The sequence below is a fragment of the Thamnophis sirtalis genome, unplaced genomic scaffold (genome assembly GCF_051295495.1).
Source record: "Thamnophis sirtalis isolate CommonGarterSnake01/CBP01778 unplaced genomic scaffold, rThaSir2_p1.2 scaffold_7, whole genome shotgun sequence".
Classification (NCBI taxonomy): Eukaryota; Metazoa; Chordata; class Lepidosauria; order Squamata; family Natricidae; genus Thamnophis; species Thamnophis sirtalis.
Genome location: NW_028261387.1, coordinates 38,872,006 through 38,897,170, shown reverse-complemented (window position 1 = coordinate 38,897,170; position 25,165 = coordinate 38,872,006). Strand labels below are relative to the sequence as shown.

The 25,165-nt window shown below is 37.5% G+C and overlaps 1 protein-coding gene across 9 annotated transcripts in view; it reads left to right on the top strand.

The window, feature by feature from the left end:
• MAST2 (microtubule associated serine/threonine kinase 2) overlaps positions 1–25,165 on the top strand; it is a 265,612-nt gene that overhangs the window by 169,136 nt on the left and 71,311 nt on the right. For 3 of the 9 annotated variants that reach the window (XM_087719737.1, XM_087719733.1, XM_087719742.1), the window contains 5 exons: positions 13,509–13,600; positions 16,804–16,882; positions 20,320–20,340; positions 22,464–22,542; positions 22,909–23,063. In XM_087719737.1, the coding sequence (XP_087575863.1) occupies positions 13,509–13,600; positions 16,804–16,882; positions 20,320–20,340; positions 22,464–22,542; positions 22,909–23,063 (426 nt within the window). The remainder of the gene's footprint in view (positions 1–13,508; positions 13,601–16,803; positions 16,883–20,319; positions 20,341–22,463; positions 22,543–22,908; positions 23,064–25,165) is intronic. The other 6 variants (XM_087719738.1, XM_087719734.1, XM_087719741.1 and 3 more) reach the window with 3 other exon arrangements.

The following is a 25,165-nucleotide window of genomic DNA, read 5'->3' as shown; positions in this document are numbered from 1 at the left end:
TAATTTCTGTAGTTCTGAAAATATATTTTGCAAAGTTAAGACCTCTTGTTTTCTCTTGAGGTTGTGTCATTCTAACAAACACAGCTGCTCTCGCTTGGAAGGTTAATAAAATTAAAGCATAGATTCACAAAGAACGTTATTTTCACTTTTCTCTGGTTGAAAATATACTTCAAAGGGACATCTGTGTGCTCTTATCACTCTGTAACCAAACAGTAAAACCTTGTGGTGCCAAGCAATGTTCCTTCTAAGCTGCGCAGGTGCACGGGCGCGCACGTGGCAAGAAAACACTGCGCAGCAGTTTCCAACTGCCGGCAGTGGTTTTCGTGAGACGCCTTCCACGATAATAGGAGAGGAGAGCCAGCCTGGAGACAGCAATCGGTTCTAGGTCCACAAGGCAGAAAGTAGCTCAGAGAAGGGATTTGGGGGTTGGGAGAAGGCATGTGGTGGGCTCCCAGCAGCAGCTGCTCGGATTTGCCATTTGAGAGAGAGAGGGGGGGAGGGAGGGAGGGCGAGAATGCGAGTGTGTGTATCCTTCCTTCCTTCAGCCCAACACTCTCACTGGCATTCTGGCCAGATGAGAGGGACTGCAGAGGGACTCCTCGAGTCTAGGGCAGTGAGTCATTTGATGGGAAAATTGCCTCTTGGAAGGAATGACCCAGCTTGGCTCCCGCTTCGTCTCTCCTGCCTTGTCTCTCTTGCCTCTTTGCTTCTCCGTTCGGTCGTTGGGCAGCAGATCGAAAGCGGGAGCCAAGCCGGGTCATTCCTTCCAAGAGGCAAGTTTCCCATCGAATGACTCGCTGCCCTAGACCCTCTGCAGTCCCTCTCGTCTGGCCGGGATGCCAGCAAGAGTGTTGGGCTGAAGGAAGGAGGGATACTCCCTCTCCCTCTCCCTCCCTCCCTCTCTTTCTCTCTCATTAAGAGAGAGAGAGAGTTAGTTGGTGGGCAGGCTTAGCACTTTGTTAAGTTTGTTTCTCTGTGTGTTGTGTATATATACATGTCTCCATGGGTGCAATTATGCAAGCATTTTTTTCCTCTTTAAAAGAATTTTTGGATTTCTCCTCACCAAACCTTTAAGACTGAAAGAGTTAGAGTTCAAATATAAAGAGATTGTCTATCGCCATACTGTTAGATTGATAGGCAATTATGGACTATCTTGATTATATCCTCCTTAGAAAGAATATGCTATTGTATGGTTGAGAAAAAGATCAAACTTCATTCCATGGAAACCCAACAAAGTTCATATGGAGGGTTTCTTTCTACGATGGGCTTCTTGGGTCAACAGTGAATATCAGTTATCAAAAATGTAGGTAGAAAATTAAGCAGCCAATAGGCCATTACAAAAAGGGAAGCCGACATTCTGAATTCTGTTTCTTTGCACTTAGTGACTTATAAATAGACTAATGTTCTGAAAACCTGACCTAAATTACTATATATTTTAAATAGCTGTAAAGCTATGCTGAAAAAGCTGTTCTCACGGTATTGTGATAAATTCAATAAAAAAAGGGAATTCTTGATGAACTTAAGGAGAAATGAGCGTATTGGATAGTAAATGGACAAATAAAATTACCAATCAAAGAAAATATTTGCACCTCAGGGTTGAAATGAGATGTTCTCTCTTACTCTTTCCTCTTACTCTCTTCTCTCTCTTTCTCTCTCCTCCTCTTTCTCTTTGTCTCTCTTCTCTTTCTCTCTCCTTCTTTTCCATTCTTCCATCACTTTCTCTCTCCTTCTCCCTTCTCTCTCCTTCTCTGTCTCTTTCTGTCTCTCTTCCCTCTTTTTTCTTCCTCTCTCCCATTTTTTTATCACTTTCTCTCTACCTCCCAACCTGTCCCCATACTTATCTTCGACTGATCATGTTTGCAATAATTTACCTTCTTTTCTAAATAGGCACAGTTCCCTTACCGGATCCCTCGCTTACTCACTCACTCACTCAAACACACTCTCACTCACACACACACACACACACACATACTCACTCATGCACAAAACCATTTTTCTCCATTCCAATTCGAATCCTATAAATCAATTGCTCTGTGAAAAAAATTCAGGTGCTCAGGCATGAAAATGTGCTGCTCAAACACTATACTTTTCTGCACACACTGAAAAAAAATTAGAGGAAACATTGGTGCCAAATCAAAGCAATCCGTGAAAAAACTGTTCTGTTTTTGAATACACAAAGCTCCGATCAACAAAACCTCCCAGCCTCCGAGCAGAAACACTGTTAAAGAGTTTCTTTTTGTATCTTTTTTGTATTTCAAATTAGAAAAAAGAGGTCCAATCTTTAAATGAATCTTTAAGTGTTTCACTATAGAGCAATCAAGCTAACCTGCTTGTCAGCTGCACATGCAGAAACTAAATACTACTAACCACCTCCACATTTGAATCATTAATACAAAGAAGTGAATGGTTGTACCAGCATTTTCTGAAATTGATAATGATCTCTCTTGTTTTTCCTACTTTCAAAATTAGGCTGTTTTTATTATACCAGTTCATCAAATCATCTACCTCATAGGTGTCAAACGTGCACCGTCATTTTGCCATCACGTGATGTTTGACAATGTTTTTCCCATTCGCGCAGCTGGGGTGGGCATGGGCTGTGTGTGACACATCTGGCCTGCAAGGCACCAGTTTGATACCCCTGCTCTACCTCCAGTAATCACCCTCATTATCCTGAATAAGGTCCACCACTGTTGTATCATCCACATACTTCACAATATGGTTGGTGATGAGCATATAGTTGCTCAACTTGCAAAAAGTGACTCTGGGTGGCGAACAACAATCAAATAAAACTTATATACAGAAAATGATAAAATTAAGAATATTTCTTCTGACTGTTTCCTTTGAATTTTAAAATGGTAGTAAAAATGAGATTTCATTAGAGTGTCTTAAATTTATGTTTAAGATCTAGGTCAAATTGAGCTGTGCTAAGAGAGTTTTCTTAAATATAGCAGTGATAGCTGAATTCTTACCATCCATATCAATTGATTCTGAATTATCTTAATTCCCAAAAGTGGAGGAATACTGGCAACCCCTAACTATAAGATGCTTTGTCTTTTTTAGCTTGGTTAGAAGAGTGATGCATATGATAGTGTATCACCTATTTCTGTATTGGAACATAGGATTATATCCAAATAATTTAATGTTCTAATCTTGTATTTCAGAAGAGCATGAATATATATTAGTATTATAAATTTCGATAAAGCAGTTCGGAGAAAACATTGTAAATATGTCAACCATTCTAGCAATGTTCACACATGATCTTATTTAATAAAATGGAACGTAACTTTTTAAAATGATATGTTTTATTAAATGATTTTATCTATTATCAGATTATTTGTTGTGCCATTTTCTTTGCACAGCCAGCTGCCCTATTATTATTTCTCTTGCTCTACTGTAGAGATAAAAAAAGGAAATTCATTTTTCTTTTGAGTAATAGGTTGCTTGGAAGTGTTGTTTGTTTCTGTCTCATGTAGGATATAAATTCGATAGCAGTTTTTAGATCTGCAACTGATTATATTTAATGTAAGATTGTAATTTGGGAAATGAGCAAAATGCACCAAATATGCACTTCCTGTTTTAAAACATTTTTAATTATCTGTTGTGTTTTATTGTATACTTTTTCATTCATTGCCTGTGTTTTATAAAATATCTTGTAAAAGTATATAATTTCTAAGTTGAGATTCTCACTTCCTATTATTTATATATGTATATATGTATAAATTTATTTATATACACACACAATTTAAATTTATATTTATACAAATGACAAGATTTTCTTTAGTATACTAAAATTGGAAATTAATATGCAAACAGTTTATAAATGTAAATGCATTTGTTAGGTTTCAACACAATCCTGTTTATGAAACCCTAAGCCAAATCCTTAGTTTATTTATAACTTAAAGGGAAACAACACTTTAAGCACGTTTTTGCTGTTTATTCCCAAATATTTCCTAAAAATGTTCTTAAAATTGCACTTAAAATTTCTTTCATTAAAGATCGAAAGAAACTCACCTTGTGAATGCCATCAAACTTGCCATTCTGAAGATCTTTAATATTTAAATGCAGTAAAAAACTAATTCCAAAACTGATTAAAAATAAGGTTCAGCTGAGCTTTGCATCGATTTAGGCTATGTTATGTTTTTGATCATAGATGGAATCACTTGTCTTCCAGCCACTCTATTTACAAGCTGACCACAAAAACCTTAGTGCCTGCCACCTACATTTAAAGACCAGATGTCTGGAATATATGTGGACGATCCCATACTCTCTTCTTCCTCAGGAGACATTTTGCCAACTAGGATTCGTCCTTGGCCACCAATCTTTGCTGTAATGCTGTCCCTGCTCCTTCAGGGATGTCTAGCATACCATATCCTCACCAGAAATCTTCACTGATTCTGTTCTCTAAATCTTCTGAGTTATATCTAAAAAGTCATAGACTGTGTGACTGGCCCCTTTAAAGTGATATTTTGAGAAATGTTTCCACTTTTAGAGGATGAGAAATGGGAATGTGCTTCTTCATACAAATAAATACACAGACACAAACAAATACAAAAATGAATTCTGAAGACTGACAGAAAAACACCCTACTCTTTTGTCCTTGAGTTGAAAAAAAAGACAGTTTTCCCGTTATGTAAATTATCTCTTAAAAAGGAGATACCTTGATACTTCAATTGCTTTCTAAATTGAGCAATATCAGACAAAGAAAGGCAATTCTTTGGCTGCTCCAAAAAAAGGATTGTCGTGGCTCTTGCAGGAGCTGTGTGCTGGACCTTCGAAACCAAATTTCTCATGGAGACAGAAGATGCATAAGTGACCACTTCCAATAGCTATGCTCTTACTAATGATTTCAAATTAAAAGAACAAGCAACTCCATCTGCACAGTACTGTTTAATTCATTGCATGAATTGAATGCCTCGATTTATAACTATTCATTTAGTGACTGTTTCAAGTTACAATGGTAATGAAAAAATAAAAGGTATGACTGTTGCAGTCATGTGATCTAAATTCGGATGCTTGGTATCTGGCTCATATTTATGATGGTTGCTGTGTCCCAGGGTCATGCAATCACCTTTTGGGACTTTCTCACAAGCAAAGTCAACATGGAAACCCGATTCACTTAACAACTTTGCTACCAACTAAAACAAGTACATGTTAAGTGATTCACTTAACAATTGTGGCAAGAAAATGTGTAAAATGGGGCAAAACTCACTTAATTGTCTCGCTTAGCAACAGAAATTTGGGGCTCAACTGTAGCCATGAAGTCAAGGCTACATGTAGATGCATCTTGAACCTATAAAGTATAGTTGTTCAAATCTTTCATAATACAAGTTATGGAGTATGTGCAAGCAAAGTGAGTGACATCTATGACATCTATAAGATTTTTATTACCACCTAGAATAAGAGGACTGGAAGGCCTGGAAGAACATTGTCCATGGGATCGCGATGGGTTGGACACGACTTTGCAACTAATAACAACAACAGAATAAGAGAGTGATAGTGACCTTGAGGTAGATCACAACCTTTCTCTGTCATATTTTTTGTCTTCCATTCAATCATGTCCGATTCTCAGAGACTACCTGGACAAATTCCTGGAGCTTTCTTGACAAGGTTTTTCAGAAGTGATTTGCCCTTGCCTGCTTCTTAAGGCTGAGAGAGACTGGCCCAAAGTCACCTAGTTGGCTCCATGCCTATGATGGGACTAATATCCCCAGTCTCCTGGTTTGTGGCCTAATGCCTTAACTGCTATATCAAATCGGCTCTCTCATGAATATCAGAGAGAAAGCGCGCCCCTTTTTATTGCCAGTATCTCTGAGTTTTTAGGATTTCTAGGAGATGAAGTGACACATATCTAGAGCACTGTGTTTGGAAGATAAAAAGCGAATCTGATCAAAAATGAGTGAGAACCGCTGCACTAATGAAAAACTTCACAAGATGATTAGATAAATCTAGTATGTCAAAAGAGAGGGACAAAATCTCTTTCACTATGAGGCTAGTTTTTATTTTATTTGCAGGAAGTGTTTTTTTTTCATGATACAGAAAATCTTCCTTCATTCTTAAGTGCAGTAACACCTCAAGTCCAGGGGTGAAATGCTACCAGTTCAGACCGGTTTGCCCGAACCAGTAGTAAAAAAATCCTACTGGTTCAGGCGAACCAGTAGCTCTGATGATCAGCTGTGCCACATGATTAGATCATCAAAACTACTGGTTTGCCTGAACCTGTTGCATATTTTTAATGTTCCGACAATCAGTTGTGTCGCGCGATTTATATTCACTAGAAAGCAGGAAATCCTGCTTCCTAGGGCATCTAAATTGTGCGGCACTGCTGTTCCCCCCCCCCCCCCCCTGTTCTACTTACCTTTGCAGGCTCAGAAAAGGCTTCTTAATCCTCCTTTTTCAGCGCTATGTAGTGGCGCCTGTGGTGTGCATGTGCGTAAAGCGAACCAGTAGCGATGCGAACTGGTAGCAAACTTCAGAGCATTTCACCCCTCTGCTCAAGACTCATTTTTCTGACCTGGAGTTCTATCTTCTCAGAACTTCAGCCTGTTGTGCTTGGTAACCTCAATTATGAAAATTACTGTTCCATTTGAGAAGCTACAGTTGAGCACTAAAAGTCTGTTGGTTTTTGTAAGCAAAATAATGTGGATATTTTTGGGGAGAGAGAGAGACCAGACGAACCCTTGAAAAGAATATTTCCATAATTAGACTACTGAAATCAAAAGGATTATTTCTTGAATTGTCACTTCAGGAGCATCTCTTAGAAATTTCAGGTTGAAGTAAAATGAAACCCCTCTCCCTGGTTTTCTGTGAGCCGCCCTGAGTCCCCTCAGGGAAAAGGGCGGCCTACAAATGCTAATAAACCTATAAACCTATAAACCTATATTCTTGTTTGAAGCTCTGAATGACTTTAAAGGTCACTGCATCCCATTTAACTGAACTTGGAAAAAAATCTAGGAGCCAGAGCAATTGGCAAAGCACATGTAATGTGATCATAATGACAGTCCCATTTGACCCAGAAGTAGAATATAAATGTTTTAACAAATGTGGAGACAAACATCTTTTGACTAATAATCTCATATTATATGGTGACCTAAATTTAGAGGGATGGTATTATGAATACTTGCCAAAGGGATACTGCAATACATGTTTTTTAAAGACCATTCATAAAAAGGGAAGTTTTCAAAAAGAATTGTTTTTGGAAAAAAAGATGATGGATAATTTATAATTCTTACAAAGTTTATATATGAAACAGGCCGTTACTTGAATCATGGTTCTTCTCAAATTCATGGTACATTAATTCTTGCCACTAGCAAGATGATTTGCTTCTTTCAGGAGCATAAGTACTCACTATGTCAGTGTGGGGAAGACAGTTCTATTTTTCTTTTTGTGGCATTTTTAAAAACAAATCATTGCCATTTCCTCTGGTACACCTCAGGCAAAATACTGGATTTATTCTGGTTGTCTTCACCAGCACAAGCAAAATTTTCCTTCCTTCCTTCCTTCCTTCCTTCCTTCCTTCCTTCCTTCCTTCCTTCCTTCCTTCCTTCCTTCCTTCCTTCCTTCCTTCCTAATTGAGTGAAATGAATTTTAAATACAATTCTAATGATGTCATTGAATTTCCTTAGAAAAGTAGATGTCATTTCATGCATACTTCTTTAGGTAGAGATAAAGGCAGACAAGCCTAGATGAAATCAGTACAAAGGAAATACATTGAAAATAAGAGCCTTTCTACCTGCATATTTGATTCACTAACATTAATGGAACAGCTCATCATGGTGATTTGCTTTGGCTTTGTCATTTGATTGGGGGAAGGGGATTGTTAATAATTCCTTTTATTTACTGCTTGTAATGTACAGGGTTTCGGTTGGTTTGGAAGCCTCCAGATATCATGTATGGTTCCTTTTGGGTATGCTATATAATTTGTCATTGTCAAAAACAAACAAACAAATGATTACGGCAATCCAAAACGTAATAATGATGATATGATGAAAAATGCTTTCTTGATCTATTATTTTTACATAATTGAGTATGCTATGGAGTTCAAAGCTGATGAATGAGAAATGTAATTAAATGCAGTTATGTTTAATATTTAAACTATCCAAAGCTGCTTAAGATGTCTATCTGAAAGGGAAAATATAGATTCCTAGCTTCTTTTCTATAAGAGAGCATGGTGAAGATGTACATTTATTATCAATATTTGGATTTAAAACAAAACAAAACAGGAATGAAGTTCTTAAAAGCTGGAAAATCTTTGATTTTTACAATAGGCCATATAGGATTGTGAATGGTACCATTCAGGCTACTAAAATACATAGTGTCATTTTGTAATAATAAATATATAATTTCAAGAAATGGGGTGACTGTGCCAGCAGATACACCTACCTATCTACTGTATTTCTCTCTCTCTCTATTTCTCTCTCTCTCTCCCGCTACCTACCTACCTACCTACACACACACTCTCTCTCCCTACCTATCTACTGTATTTCTTTCTATCTATCTATCTATCTATCTATCTATCTATCTATCTATCTATCTATCTATCTATCTATCTATCTATCTATCTATCTATCTATCTATCTATCTCCCTTTACCTACTTACCTAACTACTCTCTCTCGCCCTACCTATCTACTGTATTTCTCTTTCTCTCTTTCTCTCTCTCTATCCCTTTATCTACCTACCTACCTAATTACTCACTCACTCTCTCTCCCTACCTACCTACTGTATTTCTTTCTCTCCCTCTCTATCCCTCTATCTACCTACCTACTTTTTAAAAAAAATTGCCTCTTCAAAGCCTTGGTGCGTCTTATACTCTGAAAAATACTGTAACTAAAGTTTTGCTGTAATAATAATTTCTCAAGATGTTTACAAATATTAAAAATTAGTTTCTTTTCTCTTATTTTAAATCAGTCACTCCTCATGTTGGATAATAAATATGTGAACATTATTTGCCTCAATGTAAACTATTTAGTTTATTGGTCTGTTTTCTTTTCTTTATGAAGTGCTGCAACACTTTAAAAAAAATTAAGCAAAAGGAACATTCTGAGCTGTGTAAAGAACACAGCCGCATTCATAGTCATTCCCCCTTCAGTTTTTAATGTTGTCAAATCAGCATAGTGGCTAGGCAAATAAACCTTATGTTGGCATTTTCACATTATATTTGCGATCAGAAATATCAAAACAGTTTCTTGTACGCTGCTTGTCTACCTCCAGTTTGTTCAAATCTATTACATGATTGTTAGAAACATCAATTTTAGTTATAAATAGCCTGAAATACCTTTTCAGGAACTTGAAGGAGAAAAATATTTTTTACTAGAAGTCTTAAAATCACAATTACTCTCAGACAAAATTATTCTTAGAAATATTTGCGACACAAAACTTCTTTAAAATGGATATTTAAAAGATCAAAACAAGTATTTTAATTATTTCTCTTCATGATGCAACAAAAGATACAAGTCTAAAATTGACATATTGCTGAAAAGCAACAGCTGCACAGCCATATTAAGTAGAGATATGGAAGCTATAGCTTTAATTATAGTAATTTTGAGATGGAAGCAATTTTTGCAAGCAATGGATCAACTAACAACAGGAATAATTATGTGCTTGAAAATAGATAAGAACAAGCAAGGCTTTGGTATAAATTTTTTCCATATTCAGGAACAGTTTTAAAAGTTATTTGTTTTGAAACAGATGAAATTTGTTAGTGTTCCCTGTGGTACATATGTGCTATTGTCGGTAGCATTATTTCAAACAAAATTGTGCCAGATCCATCTGATTAATATTTTTTCCTACACTGTTGGATAGGTTATAAGATTATCAGAAAAATAACAAAAACTTTATGATACCATGGAATTGAGGTTCTGCTGAACTTGGGCTATAATTGATCCAAGCCCACTTATTTAATGTATTGTACAATTATTTTTGACTTGTGTACTCTACTTTGTTAATTCCAATAAATAAACTGGGAAAATAATACTGACCCCTGCTAATCAGTCTATACTCTATTTTCAAGAGCTAAATATATTTAACAAAGCCACAAAGATGACATGAAAGAATTAAATAATCAATTCCATAATTGTTATCAAAAGCACATTGCTCTAAAGATAGGTGAAGATACATAATTTAGTTAACATATCTAAAAGTTGTTGATAGGAAACTTCTTCCACAAAGCTATTCTTTCTTTTAGTGGCTGTAACTTTTGATGAAATATAATACTAAGATTCAGTGCTGTCTATCTTGAAATTGTGCCAAGTTCTAATACTGAGCTAGAGAAAAATTTCTTGCTATGAACAGTTTAATTGGTGTTTTGTATGCATTTTGCCTCCAGATACCATTGCAGATTGTGCAGTCTTTAATGTTGGATCAGACATTTTCTGTAAACTAGTACAATAGGGATAATGAAATCTCACAAGATAATACAGTGGGGGACTAAGTTGCCTTGTACAAATATACAAGATATTATGAAATGTTTTGTTTTCTGTGTAAGATGTCATGAAATTTCAACTACTAGTTTTACTGGGCATCAGCATACATTGATGCCCACTGATGTCACATTAATCATTTTTGTCCCTGGAATCTAACCATTATTTTTAAAAAAATCCCAGACAAGTTTGTAAAGCAGCTTAATGTATGCTCACCAATATTATTCACTGAGAGAGAATGCTCAGTGAATGAAATGAAAACTGAGATGATAAGATAAATAAATAAATAAATAAATAGAAACAGTATATCCTATCTTTATAATGCCTGTCAAATGGTGTGGTTGAGATACCATGCATTTTATTGAAACAGTGTGCAGAATGAAAATATGAGTTGTGTGGTGTGGACATTGCAATTCTGCAGGCAGGCATTAAAGAAAAGTACTGGAATAACTTATAACAAGTTTCACATATGGACAAGGTCTCAGATAAATAGTGACAGACAGACAGACAGGACTACTATGAGCCAGCAGTGTGCTGCAGCTGCCAAAAAAGCCAAAACAGTCTTAGGCTGTATTAACAGAGGGATAGAATCAAGATCACATGAAATGTTAGTACTGGTTTACAATGCCTTGGTAAAACCACACTTGGAATATTGCATCCAGTTTTGGTTGTCACGACATAAAAAATATGTGTGCCTCTCTAGAATAGGTGTCAACCTCAAGGCGCAGGGACTGGATCCAGCCCCCGGGACACTTACATCTGGCCCACGGAGCTGCCCTGGTAACAGCAAAGGACCTGTCCACGATGCCTCTGCCAGCAAAAACAGAGCTCGGGAGGGCCATGTGCTCCCTTTTCACTGGCAGAGGGTTGCAGGAAGCCGTCCTAGCCGAAAACAGAGCGCACGAGGGCCCCATGCGCCCCCCCATCTCTGTTTTCACTGGCAGAGCGTTGCAGGAGGCCATCCCAGCCAAAAACAGCTTGGAAGTCCGTTTTCACAGGCAGAGTGCTTGGGCCACCACAGGCGCCCCTGACATGAGTGATGTCAAGCTGGCCTTGCCTACCCTGGCCGCACCCGTCCCGGCCCCCTGAAGTCAAACACAACCCTGATACAGTCCTCAATGAAATCAAGTTTGACACCCCTGCCCTAGAAAGACTTCAGAGAAGAGGGCTTGGAGGCTGGAACATATTAACAACGGTAGCAGGAATTGGGTATGTCTAGCTTAATGAAAAGAAGGAATAGGGACAACATGGTAGCAGTGTTCAAATATCTAAGGGGCTGCCACAAAGAAGAGGGTGTCAAGCTATTCCCCAAAGCACTTGAAGGCAGAACAAGAAGCAATGGAAGACCTAATTTATGGTCCCTTATTCATCTGTTGCTGTTTTTAAAATATGTTTTATTTTCTGTATAGTAATAGGAAAATTGGAACTGGAAATTTATAACTAGTGATGTACTGCTATATGTTGAAGAATCGGCTTTGCCATCTTCATTTCCTCTGCACCTCACCATTCTGAACAGCTAGCTGAGTGCCGAACTACATTTCAAAGTTTACCTCTGTTGTCAACTGTCTTGTAAAAGCAAGAACAAGAATTCACTTCTTTGTCTACGCACAATGCATCCCCTTCACTGTCTATGATCCGATTGTGCTTATACTTGGATGTAGCTCTATTTCATCCTGATTTATAACAGGATTGTCTGATATGGATTGGTTACCACAGATACAAAGAAAGCTGGGAGCCCTTCTTTCTTTTTTGGAGGAAATTGGTTAATTTGCAGCAAGTTAATATGTATGGTTAAAAATGAATTTTACATGTGAAATTTTATATCTTGAATTGCCAGTTCAAAGTTAGTCATAAATCAGGTGCTGCTGATCAGGTGTTTTTTGAATAGCCTTTTAAAATGGCTAGTAATCAGGTTACAACCAGTCAACTGCGAAGTGATTAAATTCTAAATATAGGTAATACTCATTTGATGACCACACTTGGGACTGCTCTGTGAAGTCAAGCAATCACTAAGTAGAGTGTGACTATGTTTTTCTTTTTCTACTCACATACCCTTTGAAATGCTTACTCTGGCACTGGGCTAATGGTCTCACTGTTGCCTCTATCTGACAAGACTAACTAGTTGCACACCTTAAGATTGTCCAGCAATCTTGCATGCAGCTTCATTTTGAATGAGCTAAAGTTTCTGAATTTTCTTTAAGGGTAGTCCCATCTGGAAGAAATTATTGCAATTTAGGTGAAAGACTGAACTTTAATGAACATTTTGCTTAATTTTGTTAAATAGTGTGGTTGTGATATGTTTCCTAAATATACATTAGTAGTTATTGTTTTAATTTTAGTGTTCTTTTTTTAATTTTCATATGTTGAATTAGCATCCTCACACCTGATCTAATGGCTATGTGAAAGATCTTTATACCAACTCTATACTATGTGTTCTTTATAGCTGCTAGCTAGCTTGCTACTAGCTAGATTTGTTTGAAAATATTGAAGTTGGGACATCCACTTTACTTCTGGTGAGTCTCAACTTGCAGTCTGTCTGGAGAAAACAGGGGTGGCAGAGGAAACATTTGGGGTGGGAAGGTTGAATGTCTGCAAAGGAATGCCCTATTGTTGAGTTTCCCTATTCTCTTTGAACTTTAACAGAAACTTATTCTTGTCTGCAGTAGTCTATTTCATTTCATGAGAATATTTGTTTCTTAGTCACTTCACATTATGAAGTGTATGATAAACAATAACTTTTGTAGGCTTTTCTCAGTTTTTTCAGTTTAGTGAAGATGTATCTTCTTTGCAAATGTTACAATTTCATTGTCTATTCCAATTTAGAAATGGTGATTATTTATGACAATATTCTCATGTATAACTTATATAGTCACTATATTATAGAACTATTCAACCATTACTTCAAACTGTAATTAAAGAGAGCAAATAACATATATTGAAAGTCATATTAATGTCCATTTTACCTTACTAAAATCTGTATAACACTGTTTCACTAAAATTTTGTATCAAACTTAGCACATAGGTTTTGAGAATCCTGAATCAGTGCAACTATGCTTTGTCTTTTACTTAAAGATTTGTGTTTTTTATTTCAGCTGTCGAACCAGTAATAGAAAAAGCTTGATTGTAACTTCTAGCACATCTCCAACACTTCCACGGCCACATTCTCCACTTCATGGACATGCAAGTAAGTGTGTGTGTGTGTGTGTGTGTGTGTGTGTGTGTGTGTGTGTGAGAGAGAGAGAGAGAGAGAGAGAGAGAGAGAGATATTTACAAATAATTTAATTGTTAATTTAATTTATTCTATTGGAATTTAATATAATAAATAGACATAGTCCCTGACTCCCAGGGATTCATTTAAATAAAAATGGATGAGTAAGATTTCTTTGTTGCCTTTAGATTGGGCATCATTCAATTAAGTACCAATTTGGAGGCAGATGTTTTTAACTTTGCAAAATGTTATGAAGCAAAGGTTAAACACATTTATCTGATAATATTATTTTCTTGTCATTGCCAGTTCTCTGTGTTACATTCACATAGACAGATCTTACTTTCCATATATGTTTACATTGTTCATCAGTACATTTCTTCGTTTGGACTGGATTTGACATTTGTGTTTACCTTTGAGTCCTTCGCAAGGGTCTAGGATAGGCAGATGTTATTGTATGTTAAAGGTTCATCGCGGGTTGTAAGCTGTTCAAAGTAAAACTTCTTTTGCAATTTACCGATGGGGATTTTGTCAAAGCTGACGGTTTTCATGCATCCTTCAGATGTGTCTGAATTGCATCCAGAGTGACTATTGATACTCACCTAGACTCTTGATGTTATTTCCATAGGGTATCTTGATTCCTTCAATTTTCACTATTTTCCTCCTTTTGATGGTAAGGATGGCACTTTGTCCAGCCTAAATTCCATTGCTATATCTTAGTTGTATATTCAGAAAGTATTCAGTGATTCTATTTCAGATGGTCTTTTTCCATGCAGCTTCAGATTGTCTGAGTGAAGCAGGTGGTATAGCCTGGCAGATTGCCCCCATTGCAGAATGGAATCAAAAGCAATGTCAGTTCAAGAGATTAAATCCATATAATGTACAGACTAGTTATGTATATGGTTATTTCTGTTATCACTGTTTGAAAACAACCATCTTTTATTTGAAAAGTTGGATCAAATTCAGATTTACATACAACTTATAGTTGAAGCAGATCAGAAATCACAGTGTGTGTATGCAGTGAAAAACTATGTTTTGCTGAGAAACACTGATGGAAAGAGTGATGGAAACTGATGGAAAGAGGAAGACTATAATCTCTTTCTGCTAAATATTTTAAACTAGCGTTAAACTTTTCATAAAATAAACTGTTTGAGATAAAACTGGCTTTCAGTTACTCTTATGACATATTGGCAAAATATGCTGCATGTAATATGGATATGATTGAAACTGCTAACCAAGTCTACACTTTATCTTCTGAAAATATATTACGTGAAAGTCTCAGTTGAGGAAAGTCAGGATAAATGATAGTGATCAAGATTTCTGACTACTATGGTGTATGTGGGAATTGCAGCTTGGAATGTAAGAAGAGCATATGATAAGGAGCATGAATAAATCAATGAGAAAAAGAGCAAGCAAGCAAGCAAATCTAGAAGGATATAATAGATCTGGATGAAAGTGACCTAATTTGGTGGAGCAAGGATCAAGATTCAGGGATACGGGAGGGGGGGGGGAGAGAGAGAGAGAGAGAGAGAGAGTGGCATACACACACACACACCAGAAAACAAGTCCAAGCCTTTATATAAGCATGTATACTTTAATATTTAAGATCTAGCCACCTTCTTCCCACTTTGCTCAATAAACAAATATGAGGCATTTTCATGGTGTTTGGAGGCAGCTGAACTATGTTTATGTAATAATTCTTTCTACACTGAGTAGCATTAATTAATGGCTGATCAGAATTATCCCTTACAATGACATTTGAATGGTGATAATGGAAGAATCAGATATGGGGAACATGTGCAATGTTATGAACGAAGGTGGAGAAATAATGTAGCATAAATGCGTTTGGTGAGGGTAGGAATGGAAGAAGAGACTACAGAAAAAGTGTTTTTGTCAGAGACCCATACATATGTTATCACTAGATTTATTTAGAAAATGAATACTGCTTAAAATACAATTCTTCTATTGTACGTTATTGCATAAGTGAATATTTTATGTACTGTATATTGTATGTATGGAATTTAGAGTAAGAACGGTATGGTGAAAATTTTACACTGCTTTTAGGGGAGAGCAGTCTCATAAAATGTCATAGGATCTAGTTTCTGTGAATAGAGAACTCTACCATGGATAACCAGAGAAGAAATAGAATAAAGCTATGTATGATATTAGGGTAAGGCTAAACTCTGGATGGTCACAAGATGGCAGATACATAGAAAATTCTTTCTTGCCATCTAGTTGCCATCTGGATTTTTGCAGGCCAGATATGATGGCCCTAGGATAGGGAGTAGGGATTAAAGGCCTACACACATAAAAATAGTTAGAAGGCAAGGATGTACTTAGAAGCACAGACTCAGAGAAGGCAAATAAGGCACACTGATCATTCTATTTGTGTGAAATAGCCTTTGTTCCTTTGGCTTCCTGTTTAAATTTTTGATGAGAAAGATATATTCCATCCTGGATATATTATCTTCTGCTGGGTTTCTGTCAAAAACAAAAACAGAATCGGAAAAGAAGTGTGGGGCATTGTTGTTTACTCTTAATATTTTTTTCTGGGCTAGATTACTAGGAAAATCTCAGTAAGGTAAGATACATAGACTTACAAGACATATTCTGTAGGTATCTATTGGAGCAAAAGGTTAGGCTGATTAGACTTTTGTTCTGCTCCAAAAATATTGCTCCAGTGTGGTTTACATGTTTACATTATGCAGATGTTTAATTTAAAGCTGATTTATTACAAACTGTACAGTTATTTTCACATTTCATATAATATTTATAGGTGCAGGTATAGAAGGAATTAATGCCTGTACCTTTTAGATAAATGCAAATTAATGCATATGAAGTGGTATTTGTAACTTCCCAAGCAATAACATATATTTATATAATAGAGTATTTCCAGATTGGCATAGTATAGGTTACATATGGTAGATTAAATCCTGATTAATTCATATAATTCATAGGAATTCTAAGCCATGGTATTTTCCATTTGTGATCCTCATTATTTTGTTTTTCACCATTTATTTTGGCTTATTTTTTACCAGAAAAGGTTAGAGAAAATAGGCTGAACACTGTGATTAATAGCAATAAGAACCCTACGTCTGAAAAACTGTATGTCAGATTCACATTAAGTATAATATAGAAATAGTTTTAAGCATGGTTCAAATACCATTTTATATGTTTTTAAGCAGGTGGAAGTCCATTGGATAGCCCCCGAAATTTTTCTCCAAATGCACCATCTCACTTTTCCTTTGTTCCTGCCCGTAGGTATGTATGAGTGATTTTATTCTATTATCTCAGTCCATTTGAATTGCCAGTACTGAAGAATATTGTTCAAGATTAAGGTGACCAGATTTTCAGATTGGTAAAGAGGGACACCATTGACCGGGAAGGGGGGGGGGCTTGATTAAAAATTTTATATTTTGTCAAAAGGTCACACAAGGCGATTATATGACCCCAGGACACTGAAACCATCATAAATACGAATCTGTTGCCAAACATCAAAATTTTGATCACGTGACCATGAGGATGCTGCAACGGTCGCTAAGTGTGAAAAATGGTCGCTAAGTGTGAAAAATGGTCAATAAGTGTGAAAAATGGTCAATAAGTGTGAAAAATAGTCATCAGTCACTTTTTTCAATGCCATTGTAACTTTGGTCACTAAATGAACTGTTTGAAAGCTAAAGCTAGCTTGCATTATAATGCCTTATGCTAGCTTACATTTTCAAGAGAGAGAAGCTAAACTCCTACATTCATCAAGAATCAGAAGCTGCAACACTTAGTGATAGTCTCTCTCTCTCTCACACATACACACACACACACACACACACACACACACACTCCTCTGGATTCACTGGGCCGTTTATAAATTCCCCCTCCTGTGCACACCTTCAGCCTCCCTCTCTCTGTCTCTCTCTCTCTCTCTCACACACACACTCCTCCTCTGGATTCACTGGGCCGTTTATAAATTCCCCCTCCTATGCACACCTTCAGCCTCTCTCTCTCTCTCTCTGTCTCTCTCTGTCTCTCTCTGTCTCTCTCTGTCTCTCCCTGTCTCTCTCTCTCACACACACACACACAAACACACACACACACAAAAACTCCTCTGGATTTACTGGGCCGTTTATAAATTCCCCCTCCTGTGCACCCTTTCAGCCTCCCTCCCTCTCTCTCTCTCTCTCTCTCTCTCACACACACACACACACTCCTCCTCTGGATTCACTGGGCCGTTTATAAATTCCCCCTCCTATGCACACCTTCAGCCTCCCTCCCTCCCTCCCTCCCTCTCTCTCTCTCTCACACACACACACAAACACACACACACACACACACTCTTCTCCTCTGGATTCACTGGGCCGTTTAAATTCCCCCTCCTATGCACACCTTCAGCCTTTCTCTCTCTCTCTCTCTCTCTCTCTCTCTCACACACACACACACACACACACACACACACACTCCTCCTCTGGATTCACTGGTCCGTTTATAAATTTCCCCTCCTGTGCACACCTTCAGCCCCCCCCCCCTCTCTCTCTCTCTCTCTCTCACACACACACACACACACACCTCCTCTGGATTCACTGGGCTGTTTATAAATTCCCCCTCCTGTGCAAACACTCCTTCAGCCTCTTTCTCCCCTCTTTCTGGATTCGCTCCAAAGTTTTTAAAATTACCTCTTCTGTATAGAGACCAGGTTATCAGCCACGTGAGACATATGCTGTGTTTCTATGGCACAGTAATCCCCTCCCCAAACAACACGCAATGCCAGTTTAGAAGCCCCAAGCAGCCGAGGCGAAGCAGCTGTCCGGGGAGAGGCGGAGGGGCTGAGCTTGGACAGCCTCGGAGGCAGCCGCTAGCTCCGAGAGAGAGAGAAAGAGAGAGGAGGGGGAGGGGCTGCTCAAAGCAACAGAAGAAGAAAAAATCTGTGAGGGTAGCCCGTGGTGTCCACATGGAGTAAAGTGTTCTCCTCCCTCAGCCATTGGCAACAGCTCCCAAGGACGTGTGGGTGGGAATGCGCTCAGCTCAAAGAATGTACGCTCCCAGTTGCTAGGAGAGCCTCAAGGCAGCTGGAGGCTTTTTCATAACTTAAAAAAAAATCGGGACTTTTTAAAAAAAAAAACGGGACGCGGGACAAATTGTTCAAAAGAGGGACTGTCCCGCTGAAATTGTTGTACTGGTTGAGCTTGGCTCAATTTTCTAATCTTGAGATGTGTTCATTCTCAAATTTATTGAGGATTTTTAAAAAACCAGTTTGTTTTTATTCAGATATTCATAACTTCTTTTAAAAGGAAGTCAAGTGAGGTAGTAATATCTCTCCCCCCCCCCCCCGGCCCAATAAACTCTGCTTGTATGTAGTAGCAAGTCGACTTTTGTTATTTTGTAATACATTCAGAAACAAATACATTGCAATATTTATTTATTCATTCAAATTGTATGGCTGCCCATCTCTAATCTTAAAATAAATTCAAAACAAATCCAGTCAAAAATGCAAAGTTAAAACACATAGCAATTCAATGGGCCATTTGAACTTATGATGGCACTGAATGGATGGCAGGTAAGATTTTACCTTGGAATCTGTATACAAGTCAACTGAGTCGCACTTATGGCCAATTGCAGTGCCCCACAATCATTTGCAAATTTGCCTGCCCCCTTCCCCAGCATGTCACTTGGAAGCCAGGAGGGAAAGATACGAGTCATAAGTCACTCAGATAAGCTTCACCCTTCTCCTTTGCCAGCTACTCGCATACCCCTCCGCACCCTCCCAGATCTTCACCATGCCTCCCTTGCACACTCCCCAAACTTTGCTGCATTTCCTTTGCACCCTCTCCAGACCTTGGCTGTACTTTCAGTGAAAACACTGTTCTGCACTATTTCCCATTTGGGGCACCATTTTCAGCCGAGATATATCCTTGGAAGTAAAGATGATACTTTCAGTTGCCCCAAACCAGCTTGCCATTTTTGTTTTGATTAAAAGAATATTTTAAAAAGTCAGATGGAGCAGGGAGCCAAATGGAAACAAAGGATGGTGTCTATGGACAGGTTACAGGTTTTGGGGATGAAATATTGGGGTCTTCAAATATAATGATTTTTTCAAAATTTATGATGGGATGTTTTAGCCGTGTTATACCTTTGTTTATAAGCTATCTCATGAGTAGTTTTAAAAATTGCATCAATATTGTTAGGATATCAGGCTACTACCAATTGTTTTGCTAAAAAAATATTATTTAACAATAAATCTCAAGTTCAGTATTTTGTGAGCAGACCTGAATTTGATAATAATGTGAAAGCTGGGCTCTAGTTATATACGCAAGTTAAAGATGAATAATTGGATAAAGATGAATATATCTCTATCTTATTTATCTTTATCCAATTCTTTATCTTTAAGATGAATAATTGGATAACCATTTGTCTGAAGTGCCATAGGGTTTCCTGCCTAGGGTTGGACTAGAAGACCTCCAAGGTCCTTTCCAACTCTGTTATTCTGTAAATATTCTGTAAATTATTTCAGTATAAATCTAATGGTGTTCAAATCAGAGATATAAATCTGTCATTAAATAATGTTTCTTTTTTGTTTTCTTACATTGCAACTTCATCCATAAAATTGCTTAGCATGTTTAAAGGGATAACAATAATTATTTGATAAATGTTTACAAACGCTCTGTATTTTGTTCCCATTTTTATTGCTGGTACTGTTTATTTTTATATAGCCATGGACACAGGGCAGACAGGTAAATGGTACAGCAGATGTAAGTTGTATGCAGTATGAATGGAAAGCTTTTGCATGTTGCAGTCCTGGCGAGCTCATGCTTTCATAACCCATTTAGGCATGTTGGCAACACTTCTCTTGACCAATTAAAATGAGTGATATCTGGTTTTTTAAGTTTTTTGACTTGTGTTGAAAAGAAAATATTGCTGTTTCTCTAAATGTTCTATTATGCATCTGTAGACATATCAACTTAAAAGTGAAATAAATTTTATTCAATTCAGAAGTGAACCCAGAATTAAAATACTTAGGAATAAGTCTATATGGGATAATACCATTAGTGAGTTGATCTTGTCCTCTGTGTAATAGTGTAAAATAGCTCATTTTCCTTTCAGTTGTGGGCAGTACCTCATATTTTAAATAAATATTTCCCAAGATATGTAGGGAAAGGGAGAGGGGGAGAATAAAGTTCTTGTGCTGCATCTAGAGTATTTCCTGTTTAATAGTCTAAGTGGTTCTCAACCTTCTCTTCACCACGGGCACCCCCCACAATACCTTTTGTGGCCATGGATCATGGCCATGGGACCATCAAGACTTAACTCATGATTTAAATCATTACATTTCTTCAAGTCTTTGTGGACCTCATGTGATGACATCACAGCCCCCCCCCGCAAGGGTCTGCAGACTACATGTTGAAATTGCTCAGACCAGTATGTGAACTTCAGAAAAACTTCATCCATTCACAAAACCTGTCCTGTACTTTAATTGAGGTCTTGTTATGTTTACTTTGTCTTTTTTTTGTACACAAAGAGTATGCCACAATTAAATAAATGATTTAAAAATTCCTGTTCCACCTGAACAGTGAAAATAACAAACTTCTTTACTACTCTGGGAGGTGTGTTATATTAATTTTAATTTAAATCAACTGTAAAATGTAGCTGCAAACAAGTCCATTTTTTGTTTGCTGTTCTGTTTTACCTCAAGTGAAATGTTTACTATCAGTAAATAATTGTAAGGGAAAAGTTAATGACAAAGGATTTTTGCAACTGAAAATAAAAGTTACAAATCTAAAAAATATTGTTAATAGGCATTTTAATTCTGCAGTTGCTAAGTGAACACTTTGAAAATTTTCTGCCTTGGAACTGCTCCTTTCAAAGAAACAGTGCTCCTTTTTATTATGTATATTGGCTAGGTGATAAGTTGATCCATTAAACAGAAGTGTTTTTTATATGAAAACAACAGGTAAAACATTCCTTTATTTGCTTTATACATTTCTTTGGACGATGTTTGTTTTGAAAGGGCCCTTATTTTTTTTTAATTGTTAATTAAATTGTTAATTTTTTTAAACATGATCATGCCAAGGGATAGTTAGTATTTTGCACCATGTTTGTATATTTGTAAACATTACTATTTATAGTGTTGATTTCCCTGCAGTTTCTTCTTTTCAACATTTTTTTAAATATTGAATTTTTTTAATAATATATTATTTAATAATAATAAAGTAATAATATACTTTAAAAACACTTTGAAGACCATAAGAGCACAAGAAGATTCTTGCTTGATCAGGTCATAGATGCTTTATTGAAGAATCTGGATTTTTGCATATAAAATGTAACACACAGTGAGTGACAAGACACAACAATAGCAATGGCATTTAAAAAAATGTTGCCTATTTGGGGGTTTTAAATGTAGCATGGATTCTGTAACATCTTAAATATTTGTGATCTTGTGCATGAAGCATGAAGGTATAAATTAAATGTTATGTTTTTTTCTAAATTTAAAAGAAAAATGGATTTGAAATGTAAGGTGTTTCTATATATAGCAGATTGAATGGGAAGTTTGCTTCTGACTTTCTTTTGAAATACCTAAGAGAAAAAAGATTAACACAGCAAAAACCTTAGAAAATATTTGTGTAGAAGGAACATAGTTATTGACTATGTGGTATATTTTGTGTAGATATCTGTCATATTGCTCTGCTGTGTTTATTCTTGGGGTCAGCCACAATTTGCAAGTGGCAAATTGGATTTTTAACTATACTCTGATGGCATATGAATAATTTAAAAGACAAAATCTATTATTTAAATTATGTATTTCTAATAACATTTTAAAATAACTGTTTATTAAAATACTGTTTGTATCTTTTTCTAGGACAGATGGGCGCCGTTGGTCCTTGGCCTCCCTCCCTTCTTCTGGATATGGAACCAACACTCCAAGTTCAACTGTTTCAGTAAGTTCATGCTCACTGTGTTGATTAGTGAATGATTCCAGGTTCTTTTCCTCCTGATAGCTAGTACAATTTGAGATGTTTTAGATAAATATTTCTTTTTTCATATTCTGACAGAAATGTATTCTTAAAACACTTTTGATGGAAATGTCATAACTGATTCAGGTTCTAAATGAAAATATATTCTTTATTTCCTTCATAATGAAGTCCCACTCATTCTATTATTCATTTAGAATATATTAACTAAAACCCTTGACAAATATGATACATGAACATTTGTATTTTTTTTTCCTTGAAACGAATCATTATGTATTTTTGTAAAATATTTGCCTGTCCTTAAGTATTCTCTTGCATACATTTTGTTCTTAGTCATCTTGCTCATCTCAGGAGAAGCTACACCAGCTGCCCTATCAACCAACAGCTGATGAACTTCACTTTCTGACAAAGCACTTCAGCACAGAGAGTATCACTGATGAGGAAGGAAGGCATTCTCCAGCAATGCGGCCTCGATCTCGTAGTCTGAGGTAATCCTTCATCCTTTTGCTTAATTACCTCTGATATCCTCACAAGAAAAATTACTTTTGTTTCATCCATGAATTGCTGCAATACCATAATTCAAATGATAGACTGTATGGTTTGTATACAATGTCACATTCAATCCTTGGCATTCACAACTAGAACTGAAAAAAAAATCTCTTGCTTAAAATTTTGAAGAACAGCTGCCAGACTCAGTGGGCTAGATGGACCAATACAGGTCTTGCATCTACTGTGTAACTAGTAGCTATCTTAGTTTCTTGAAATGTTCCGAAAGCCATTAATTATTTTTAATACTTTAAATTTGATAAAGTTGAAATCAATGCAAATATCTCCTTTAATCCACACTGTTTTAAACTGACCTGACCATTGGGTAGGGAAAGGTTAAAGATTAGAAATATTTATTTTACCAAATTTACTATAGCCACCTGTTCTGTCCCCCCTTCTTCGCTCGTTAACAGACGACAGGCAGACAGATTTAAAAGGAAATAACTTTATCAGTCCTGGTGTCAGCACTTCTTCATAGGATAATCAGGAAAGAAAACCACAAGACTCCATTGATAGAAATCAAGTGTACTTTTACTAATTATAAATGAACAGAAGCGTAGCAAAGCGAAGTCTGATTATTTAGGCGCGAAAGCGAATGATATATTGTATATCCCATTCCCCACCCCTTGGCATCCCATGCACAGTCCAATCATAATTCTCCCAAGTGTCAGGTGCGAGATAACTTCAAAAGGCATCACCAAGATGGAATGTCGCTGCCGTTGGCCATGGCGGGAAACCTCCTCCGCATGCTTAGTAAGACGGGCAGTTGAAACTCCAGAATCTTCCTCCAGCACAACAATCAGTCCCCTCCCAAATACCATGCCCTCCCTCCCCGTTTCAATGGCAGCCGAAGCAGCAGAAGAAGGCGGTCAGACCTGGAAAACGACAAAACACAAACAAACAGACGAACGGAAAAGGAAAAATGGGGGGGGGGAGAGAGAAAAAGTCAGGAACTAAGGTTTGTCAGGTTAAGCAGAATAGAACTGGCGGAGCAGCTCAGGGGCCCGGACATGAGACTTGTTCACCCACTCGGCATGGGACGGGGGAAAATGCTTCCAAGCCACCAGGTACTGAACCCGATTCCGCCGTCTGCGAGAGTCCAAAATTTCACGAATCTCAAAATGTTGTTCACCATCAATCAACAGGGGGGCAGGTGGCGGATCCACCGGCGGACGTAAAGATGAAAAACGAAGAGGTTTAATGAGATTAACGTGGAAAACAGGATACACGCGGTTGAGGTGCTTGGGCAGCTGTAAGCGAACCGAAACAGGATTGATGACCTTGATAATAGGAAACAGGCCCACATACTTAGGCCCCAACTTCTTGGATTTTTGTGTAGTTCAAAGGAACTTTGTGGATAGATAAACTTGATCTCCCACCTTGTAATCAGAAGGTTTAGCATGTTTCTTATCAGCCTGCTTTTTATGCACGCGATGCGCAGCGTCTAAAGCCCGAAGCGCCAAAGGCCAAACATGCCGTAGACGATCACTCCACTCAGAGATTGATGAAACCTGCGGCTGCTCACTAGGAACTTCGGGAATAGGAACAAAATCCTGGCCAGACACCACCCGAAAAGGGGTGAAACCAGTGCTGCTATGTACAGAATTATTATAAGCCACCTCCGCATGCGGTAACAAATCCACCCAATCATCCTGCTGGTAGTTGATGAAACAACGTAAATATTGCTCCAGAACAGAATTAGTCCTCTCACAAACCCCATTAGTCTGAGGGTGATGGGCGGAGTTAAGCCCTAGGCGGAGCCAATGCGTTTAAGAAATTCCCTCCAGAACACTGAGGTGAATTGCACGCCCCTATCAGAAATGATGCGATCAGGTACCCTGTGCAAACGGTAAATTTGAGAAATGAACAGTTTAGCGAGGGCTTTTGCAGAAGGAATCTTGGGGCAAGGTATAAAATGAACTTGCTTGGAGAACAAGTCAGTAACCACCCATATGACCGTGTGCCCCTGGCTCTCAGGAAGCTCGACAATGAAGTCCATAGAAATCTCTTTCCACGGGGCGACAGGGCGAGCTACAGTCTGGAG